Below are 8,095 nucleotides of genomic sequence, written 5' to 3' on the forward strand. Positions count from 1 at the left end.
CCAGGAGCAGGAAGGGGCTGGGTGGGCACAGGGTCTTTTATTCACAGTGTCCCCCCAAACATGAGGGGGTTCCCCCCGTCCCCAGTGTCACCCCAGGCCAGGGGACACTGGGGACAGCGATCCCTGAGGGTGAGGGGGGCCCCGCTGGCCGCTAGCACAAAGGGGGGACAGCAGGGTGTCCCCAGGGTGTCCCCAGGGTGTCCCCAGCAGTCATTGAGGGGAGCCTGGCGCAGCTGCAGCTTCCTGGGCCCCCTTCCAGCCCTTCCGCCGTGTCCCCCCCTTCCGACACAGCAGCTCCGGGGTCCTCCCTGTGCCGGGGGGGCTGTGAGGGCCTGGCAGAGAACCCCCCTCCCCCAGGACCCTCCACTGCCCCCCGAGGCAGTGACAGCACCCAGTGTCCCCATGCTGGCACCCCCGTGCCCCCCCCCCATTGTGTCCCCCTTCCTTGGGGGGTGACAGCAGCCCCGGGGGGGGGGGCTCGGCTGCCCCCGGGCCTCACCGGGGTCGTTCATGTAGATCTCCTCCTCCTCCTCCTCGGGAGGCACCCCCGAGCCGGGGGCCCCGTCCACGGGCAGGAACTCTGGAGAGAGGGGGGGTCACGGACCCTGCACCGGCCCCCAGCCCCCCCAGACCCCTCTGAGCCCCCCCAGACCCCTCTGAGCACCCCCAGACCCCTCTGAGCCCTCCCAGACCCCTCTGAGCCCCCCCCAGACCCCTCTGAGCCCCCCCCAGACCCCTCTGAGCACCCCCAGACCCCTCTGAGCCCCCCCAGACCCCTCTGAGCACCCCCAGACCCCTCTGAGCCCCCCACACTGAGACCCCAGCTCTGCCCCCCAGCTCTCCAGACCCCCGAGGACCCCCACCCTCCCTCCCTCCCCGCAGCCCCCCAGAGCTGCTCCCGGCGCCCCCGGCCCCGGTGCCCACCCAGGTGGGAGCTGTACTCGGCCTCCAGGGGCTGCAGGCTGCCCCCCGCTCCCCTGCACGAAGAACTGCACCACCTCGGCCAGCGACGAGCAGCGATGCTGGGGACAGGCAGCGTCACCGGGGACCCCCCGTGCCCCCCGTGCCCTGCCACCCCCCTGCTGCAGCCCTTTGGGGTGTCCCGGTCCCTCGGGGGTCCCAGGGATCCCAAACCTGAGGGGGTCCCTGTCCCTTTTTTGGGGGTCCCAGTTCCTTGAGCCCCAACCCTTGGGGACCCCAGCCCCGTGGTCCCACCCTTGGGTGCTCCCGGGGTTCCCTGGGGGTGCCCAGCCTTGGGGTGTCACAGCCCACGTGGCGCCAGTCCCTCGGGTGACACCAGGGGTCCCACCCCGGGGCTCAGGGGGTGCCCGGGGGCGGGGTCGCTGTCCCCAGGGCCAGCCCCGCCCTGTCCCGTGTCACTCACCGGGGTCTCCACGTCGATGACGTAGCCCTGGGCCTCCCTCTTCACCCTGTAGTGCCTCAGCAGCGCGGTCCTGCGGGGGGGCTGCCTCAGGGGCTGGGGACCCCCCCCCGGGGACCTCACCCTGCCCGGGATCCCCCCCTGCCCGGAGACCCCCCCCGTGGGGCACCCACACCCCGCGGGACACCCCTGGCAAGGGGACCTTCCCCCAGGGCCACCCACTCAACGGGGACCCCCCAGGTGGGACCCCCAGGCCACCCCTGGCACGGAGCCCCTCCCCTTTGGGGACAGCCCTCCCCGGTGTCCCCCGGTGTCCCCCCGGTGTCCCCGGCACGCACCCGCCGAGCTCCTGGCGCGTGGTGACCGAGAGCCCCCGGCCGTGCCCCCCGGGCCGCAGCAGGAGGCGCCCCCCGCCCGCGCTCTGCTCCAGCAGCCGCTCGGCCTCGGCTCGCGTCACCTCGAAAAAGCAGCTGGGGACCCTGGGGACACCCCCGTGTCACCCCCCGTGTCACCGCCGGCCGCGCTGGGCCAGCCCCGGTGAGGAGGGGGAACCCCCCCGAGCCCCCCGAGCCCCCCGACTCACGGCTCAGACGGGCTGGGGCACGCGGGGGTGGTGGGGGACACGGGGGACACGGGTGACACTGGTGACACCGGTGACACGGGTGTCACCGGAGACACGGGTGTCACCGAGTACACGGGTGTCACCGAGTACACTGGTGACACTGGTGTCACTGGAGACACGGGTGTCCCCGGGGACACGGGGCTGGCGGGGGACACGGGGCCGTCCCTGCCCTCCCGCTCCTCCCGCAGAGCCTCCAGGAGCTGGAAGATGTGTCCGGGCAGCAGCTCCAGGTCCCGGGGGAGTTTCCTCTGCGGGGGGACACGGGGTGGTGGCACAGAGGGGTCCCTGTCACCCCGGGACCCCCGGGCAGCGCCCCGTGCCCACCTTGGCCATGGTGAGGATGAATCCCCGCCACATCTCCTGCGCCTCCCAGCTCTCCGTCTGCCGGGGAGGGGACACAGGGACGTGAGGGTGGCCTGTCCCCCGGCCCTTGTGCCCCCCACAGGGCTCTGCAGCCCCCTAAGCCCCGAATCCCATAGCCCCCAATCCCTCTGCATCCCCTGTACCCCAAATCCTCCCCCCTCTGCCCTCCAGACCCCCCAGTCCCAAAATCCTGTCCCCTCTGTCTCCCTAAATCCTTCCCTTGCGCTCCCCAGTGCCCCCCTGCAGCCCCCAGGGCTGAAATCCCCTCTGAACCCCCCGATCCCACCCCTCCAGATACCCCCAGCCCCCCATTGCCCCCCGTGGCTGCTCCTCACCTTCATTGTCACCTCTTGTCCCCTCAGCCTGAGGACGAGCGCCCCGCCCTCGGCCTGCACGGCCACCAGCTCGCCCAGGTCCAGCACCTCCAGGGGCTGGGGGCACCCAAGGGTGGGACCCCGGGCCCAGGGACACGAACACGTCAGGCCTCAGCTGCCCCGCGCCCCCCGCCCTGCAGGGTCCCTCCCAATGTCACCTGAGGGTCCCATCCTCGGGGGGCCTCGCCCAGGGGGGTCTCTGGGGAGGGGTCCCCAATCCTGGGGGGCTTCACCAAAGAGGTCCCAGCCCGGGGAGGGGCACAGGGGTCCCACCCTGAGGGGATCCTGCCCCAGGGGTGTCCCCCAGAGGGCGGGGGGGGGCCAATCCCAGCCCCAGCAGACCCCAGGGGTCCCGGCCGGGGGATCCACCCTGGGGGTCCCAGCCCGGGGGTGTCTCCGGCCTCGGGGGGTCCTCGGGGGTACCTCGTGCTCCTGGGGCCCGTTGTAGAAGGCGAGACGGAGCCCCCGCAGCCCGGCCCAGAGCCTCCGGTAGCCCTGCGGGGAGGGATGGGCTCAGCCCTGCACCGGGAAAGGCACCGGGAACGGGGAAACGGTACCGGGAATGGGGAAAAGGCACCGGGAAGAGGGAAACGGCACTGGGAACAGGGAAAAAGGCACCGGCAGCCGGCACTGGCACCGGCACCAGGAACAGGGAAACCGCACCGCGCTCTGTGGGTAACGAGCCCGGTGACCCCGGGGGACGGAGGGGACACGAGGAGTCGGCCCCGGGGGGAACAGGGCCTGGGAGTGCCGGGAGCGGGCCCGGGAGTCGGTCCTGGGTACCCGGGGGTCGCTCTTGGCGCTCGGTCCCGGGGAGTCCCCGGTGCTGGTGCTGGGGCGTGCCGGTGATCGGTCCGGGGGTGCCGGTGTCGGTCCCGGGGGTGCCAGTGTCGGTCCCGGGGGTGCCGGTGTCGGTCCCGGCCGTGTCCCCCACCTGATCCCGCGGCCCCCACTTGTCCACGAAGCCCTCGTAGTAGTGCCGGGCCCGGGGCCGGATCCCCCGGGGCAGCGGCACCGGCCGCTCCATCTCCGCCACCGCGCAGGAGCCGCCGCAGTTCCCGGCACCGGCCCCGCCCGGGCCGGGGCGAAGGGCGGCGGGCGGGTGTCCCGAGCCGGGCCGGGGGATCCCCGGTGCGGGGCTGGGCCCCCGTGTCCCTCCCTCCCGCCGCAGCAGGTGCGGGGCTGCGGCCCCGGGCAGGCTCCCGTTCCCACTCCCGGTGCCCCCGTGCCCCTCCCCGGGGCGGGGGGCTGCGGGCGGGGGTCCCCGCCGGGCCGGGGGATCCCTGGGGCGGGGCTGAGCCCCCGTGCCCCACCCCCGGACGGTGCGGCAGGTGCGGGGGCGAACCCGGCAGGTTCCCGCCCGTCCCCCCGCCCGGTGCCGGTGCCGGTGCCGGTGTCCCCCCGCTCCCCGGGCCGGGGCGAGGGGCGGCGGGCGGGGGTCCCGCCGGGAGCGGGGTCCTTGTCTGGATGCGGGGCTGAGTCCCCGTGTCCCCCCCCGGCCGGTGCCGCAGGTGCGGGGCTGTGTCCCCCCCCCGGTGCCGGTGTCCCCTCGCCCCCCCGGGCGGGGCGGGGCGCCCGGGGCCGCCCCATCACGTGTCCGCCGCCGCCGCCGCCGCGCGCACCGGGGGGAGGCGGGAGCGGCGGGAGCGGCGGGAGCGGAGCATGGCAGGTACCGGGGGGCGGGGTGAACCGGGAACGGGAACCGGGAACCGGGAGCCGGGTTCGGGAACCGGGAACCGGGAACGGGAACGGGGAGCCGGGAGTGCGACACGCACCGGGCACAGAGCACGCACCGGGCACGCGCACACCGGACACGCACCGGGTGCCGCACACGCGCCCCGGGCGGGGACACGCGTGTCACTCCCCGGTCACTCACCGCCCCCGCCCCCGCACACCCCCGGGGCACGCGCGTGCACCTGCCCGGGCCCGGCGGGGACATCCCGGGACATCCCGGGACACCCCCGGGACACCCCCGGGGCGGGAGCGCAGCGGGGGCGGGGCGGGGACCCCCCCCCTCCCCTCGGGGACCGTCGTGTGTCACCCCCGGCCTCCCCCGCAGCGCCCTGGGCTCACACCGGGCTCTGGGGACCGGCTGGGCCAGGGGACATTCAGCCCCTGTCCCCCGGCCATGTCCCCCTGTCCCCCGGCCGTGTCCCTCAGCTGTGTCCCCACCCCGCCGTGTCCCCTCCCCGAGTCCTGTCCCCGAGTACAGCCCCTCCATGTCCTTGTGTCCCTCCGTGCCTGTGTCCCCTGTGTCCCCTCCCCGTCCCCACGTCCCTGTGCATCCCTGTCCCCGTGTCCCCAACCGCAGGCCGCAGCCACGGGGGGGACCCAAGGGTGCTCGGGGGGGACACCCAGGGGTGCTGTCACACGGTGTCCCCCCCGCAGCGCTGGCGGCCGCCTCCCCCGGCGGGGACGAGTGTCTGGAGGAGGACGAGGACGAGCTGGAGCCGGGGCTGGACGAGGCCGAGCCCGAGGCCGGGAGCGGCGCAAAGGCGGCGGGGGCGGCGCGGGGGGCGCTGCTGACCCGCAGGGGAATCACCCTGAGGGTGCTGCTGAGGGACGCGCTCCTGGAGCCCGGCAGGGGCGTCCTGTCCATCTACTACCTGGTGAGCGTGGGGACACGGAATGGGGACAGGGGAGGGGATGGGGACCAGAGATGTGGGATGAGGACAAGGGACACAGATGGTCAATGTGGGACAGTGATAGGCTGAGGGAGAAGTGATGGGGACACGGGGATGTGTCTCCCGCCATTGTCCCCAGGGCAAGAAGTTCGTGGGGGACCTGGGCTCGGACGGGACGATCACCTGGCAGGAGACGGGGCAGGTGTTCAACTCCCCGAGCGCCTGGGCCACGCACTGCAAGCGCCTGGTGAACCCTGCCAAGAAGTCTGGCTGCGGCTGGGCGTCCGTGCGCTACAAGGGCCAGAAGCTGGACCAGTACAAGGCCGCGTGGCTGCGGCAGCACCAGCCCAACGTGCCGCCCCCCGAGGAGGTGGGACCGGGCTCAGCTCCCCCTGGCACCCCCGGGTGGGGCTGCGGGGGTGAGCTGGGTGCCAGCCCCGTGTGCTCGCAGAGCTTGGCCAGCGAGGGCGAGGAGGAGGAGCTGCCCGAGGAGGAGGAGGAGGAGGCGGCGAGGGAGGGTCGGGTGCCGGTGCCGGAGCCGGCGGCTCCTAAAAAGCCGGAGGAGAGGAGCAAGAAGCAGCAGGGCAAGAGCCTGGCGGAGCCGGCGGGGACGGGTGAGCTGCCGTGGGGGGCGCGGGGGTCCCGGGCGGCCCGGCCGCCGTGACGGGACCTTGTCCTCGGCAGATCCCGGCGCCGCAGGGAAAAGGCTGGAGGTGAAACCCCGGGTGCCCGTGCGCTACTGCACCCTGGGCACCCGCGACTCGGCCAGGTAGGGGACACGGGCACCCCGGGGCGCCGCAGGGGCGGGGACGGCGCCACAGTTCCTGTGGCTCTTCCAGGAACCCCCAGACCCTGGTGGAGGTGACGTCCTTTGCAGCCATCAACAAATTCCAGCCCTTCAACGTGGCCATCTCCAGCAACGTCCTCCTGCTCCTGGTGCGTCCCTTCCCCAGGCTGGGACATCGCTGGTGGCGCTGGGGACACCTGCGTCCCTCGTGCCATCGTTTTAGTGCCAAACTGTTGGTTTTAACCTTTTCCTTTAGGATTTCCACAGCCACCTGACACGGAGCGAAGTGGTGGGGTACCTGGGGGGGCGCTGGGACACCAACACCCAGTGTAGGTGGGGTTTGGGGGTGGGGGTGGCTCTGCCGTGGCCTGGGGGTGTCACCCAGCCCTGTGTCCCCGCAGTGCTGACCGTGCTTCGAGCCTTCCCCTGCCGGACCCGCCTGGGCGACGCCGAAGCTGCGGGCGCTGTGGAGGAGGAGGTGAGGGGCTGCTGCAGGCTGGGGAGCGGGCAGGGGGCTCTGCAGGGGCTGGAGCCACGCTCTGTGCCCCCCAGATCTGCCAGAGCCTGTTCCTGCGGGGGCTGTCGCTGGTGGGGTGGTACCACAGCCACCCCTTCGGGCCCGCGCTGCCGTCCCTGCACGACATCGACGCGCAGATGGATTATCAGCTCAAGCTGCAGGGCAGCGGCAACGGCTTCCAGCCCTGCCTGGGGCTCATCTGCGGTACGTGCCCGGGGCTCCCGGGGGCTGCGGCTGCTGCCACCCCCGTGCCAGCCCCCTCTGTCCCCACAGGGCCCTTCTACCACGGCAACCCCGGCGTGGAGTCCAAGATCGCGCCCTTCTGGGTGATGCCGCCGCCAGAGGTAAGCGGGGGAGGATTTGGGGTGGGGTCCCCCCACCCAGCGCCCTCGGGTGCCCCCCAGGGCGGTGTCAGGTCTCAGGGCTGTGGGGTGACCCTGCCTGGCTCCCCCCTCCTCCAGCAACGGCCCAACGACTACGGGATCCCCATGGATGTGGAGGTCACCTACATCCAGGACGGATTCCTCACCAACGACGTCGTGCAGGAGATGGTAAGGGAGGGGTGGGGGCCCCAAAACCCCCCGAGCCCATGGGGGGCAGGCTGGGACCCCAGCACTTGTCCCCATCCTGCCCTTAGCCCTGGTGATGGTGACAGTCCCTTCTGCAGCCCCCTGGGGCCAGCGAGGTCTCCATGCCCAGGTTTGGGGTCCCCCTGCCTGGCCTTGGGGCACCCCCAGGGCCTGCAGCCCCTCTGTCCCCCCCAGACGCTGCTGGTGGAGTTCTATAAGGGGGCCCCCGACCTGGTGAAGTTCCAGGAGCTGTGGAGTCAGGATCAGACCTACCTGGACAAGCTGAAGGTGGGAAGGGCTGGGAGGGGAGGGGAGGGGGCTTTGCTGAGGCACCAGTTCCCTGTACTGGAATTTACTGGGGCTCCCCCCCTCAGGGCTCCCTGGCCTCCCGCACCCCCAAAGACCAGAGCTTCACCCACGTCCTGGAGCAGATCTTCAGCCTCCTCAGGCTCAGCGGGTGAGGGCGCGGGGCCGCTCCATCGGACCTGGCGCCTCCCGCAGCCCGGGCGGGGCTCGGCAGCCCCGGGGCTCTCCCGGCCCCGGCCCGGGGTGGCCCCCGCGGCCCCCGCGGCCCCGCCGGCCCCGGGCCCGGCCGTGCCGGTGGGGCAGGCTCGGGGTCAGCGGTTTGTGGAAGTGGTAGATTGATTAAAGAGCAGTTCCTGAGAGGCGGCTCCGCTGGCTGGGGACAGCCTGCATGGGCTGGGCCGAGGGCAGTGTGAGGAAATCCCTCCCTGGCAGGGTGGGCAGGCCCTGGCACAGGTGCCAGAGCAGCTGTGGCTGCCCCTGGAGCCCTGGCAGTGCCCAAGGCCGGTCTGGACGGGGCTTGGAGCAGTCAGGGATGGTGGAAGCTGTCCCCAC

At 73.1% G+C, this 8,095-nt stretch overlaps 2 protein-coding genes across 8 annotated transcripts; one reads left to right on the forward strand and one right to left on the reverse strand.

The window, feature by feature from the left end:
* Positions 1–25: 25 nt before the first annotated feature.
* On the reverse strand, positions 26–4,330 carry STAP2 (signal transducing adaptor family member 2). Of its 3 annotated transcripts, none has more exons than XM_063403451.1 (10): positions 3,524–4,330; positions 3,164–3,235; positions 2,702–2,797; positions 2,328–2,384; positions 1,965–2,251; positions 1,720–1,860; positions 1,385–1,454; positions 925–1,022; positions 500–580; positions 26–308 (listed from the first exon to the last, which is right to left on the reverse strand). In XM_063403451.1, the coding sequence occupies exons 1-10, from the start codon at positions 4,328–4,330 to the stop codon at positions 152–154; spliced, it is 1,866 nt and encodes a 621-aa protein (XP_063259521.1). In that variant the 3' UTR covers positions 26–151. The 3 variants fall into 3 exon arrangements, with proteins under 3 accessions (XP_063259521.1, XP_063259523.1, XP_063259522.1); XM_063403453.1 differs by having other exon boundaries at positions 3,675–3,807; XM_063403452.1 differs by lacking the exon at positions 925–1,022 and having other exon boundaries at positions 171–308.
* On the forward strand, positions 4,285–7,844 carry MPND (MPN domain containing). Of its 5 annotated transcripts, none has more exons than XR_010081111.1 (13): positions 4,285–4,409; positions 5,129–5,349; positions 5,504–5,734; positions 5,816–5,978; positions 6,049–6,133; positions 6,204–6,300; positions 6,408–6,480; positions 6,553–6,629; positions 6,704–6,872; positions 6,942–7,012; positions 7,130–7,219; positions 7,336–7,525; positions 7,612–7,749. XR_010081111.1 is itself a non-coding variant. In XM_063403476.1 (13 exons), the coding sequence occupies exons 1-13, from the start codon at positions 4,403–4,405 to the stop codon at positions 7,696–7,698; spliced, it is 1,464 nt and encodes a 487-aa protein (XP_063259546.1). In that variant the 5' UTR covers positions 4,285–4,402; the 3' UTR covers positions 7,699–7,844. The 5 variants fall into 5 exon arrangements, 4 of the variants coding, with proteins under 4 accessions (XP_063259546.1, XP_063259548.1, XP_063259545.1 ...); XM_063403476.1 differs by having other exon boundaries at positions 7,433–7,525; positions 7,612–7,844; XM_063403478.1 differs by having other exon boundaries at positions 5,504–5,978; positions 7,433–7,525; positions 7,612–7,844.
* The last annotated feature ends 251 nt before the right edge of the window (positions 7,845–8,095 follow it).

The sequence above is a fragment of the Prinia subflava genome, chromosome 8 (genome assembly GCF_021018805.1).
Source record: "Prinia subflava isolate CZ2003 ecotype Zambia chromosome 8, Cam_Psub_1.2, whole genome shotgun sequence".
NCBI classification, from domain to species: Eukaryota; Metazoa; Chordata; class Aves; order Passeriformes; family Cisticolidae; genus Prinia; species Prinia subflava.

What these genes read in the sequence shown, in the direction of transcription:
- STAP2 (XM_063403451.1), bottom strand. Translation starts at nt 4,330, where the DNA reads ATGGGGCGGCCCCGGGCGCCCCGCCCCGCCCGGGGGGGCGAGGGGACA. An exon ending in TCATCCTCACCATGGCCAAG is followed by an intron (nt 2,252 to 2,327) that starts GTGGGCACGGGG and finishes GTCCCCCCGCAG; the next exon opens with AGGAAACTCCCCCGGGACCT. An exon ending in TGCCCCAGCCCGTCTGAGCC is followed by an intron (nt 1,861 to 1,964) that starts GTGAGTCGGGGG and finishes GGGTGTCCCCAG; the next exon opens with GGTCCCCAGCTGCTTTTTCG.
- MPND (XM_063403478.1), top strand. An exon ending in TCCTGTCCATCTACTACCTG is followed by an intron (nt 5,350 to 5,503) that starts GTGAGCGTGGGG and finishes CATTGTCCCCAG; the next exon opens with GGCAAGAAGTTCGTGGGGGA. An exon ending in CCTACCTGGACAAGCTGAAG is followed by an intron (nt 7,526 to 7,611) that starts GTGGGAAGGGCT and finishes TCCCCCCCTCAG; the next exon opens with GGCTCCCTGGCCTCCCGCAC.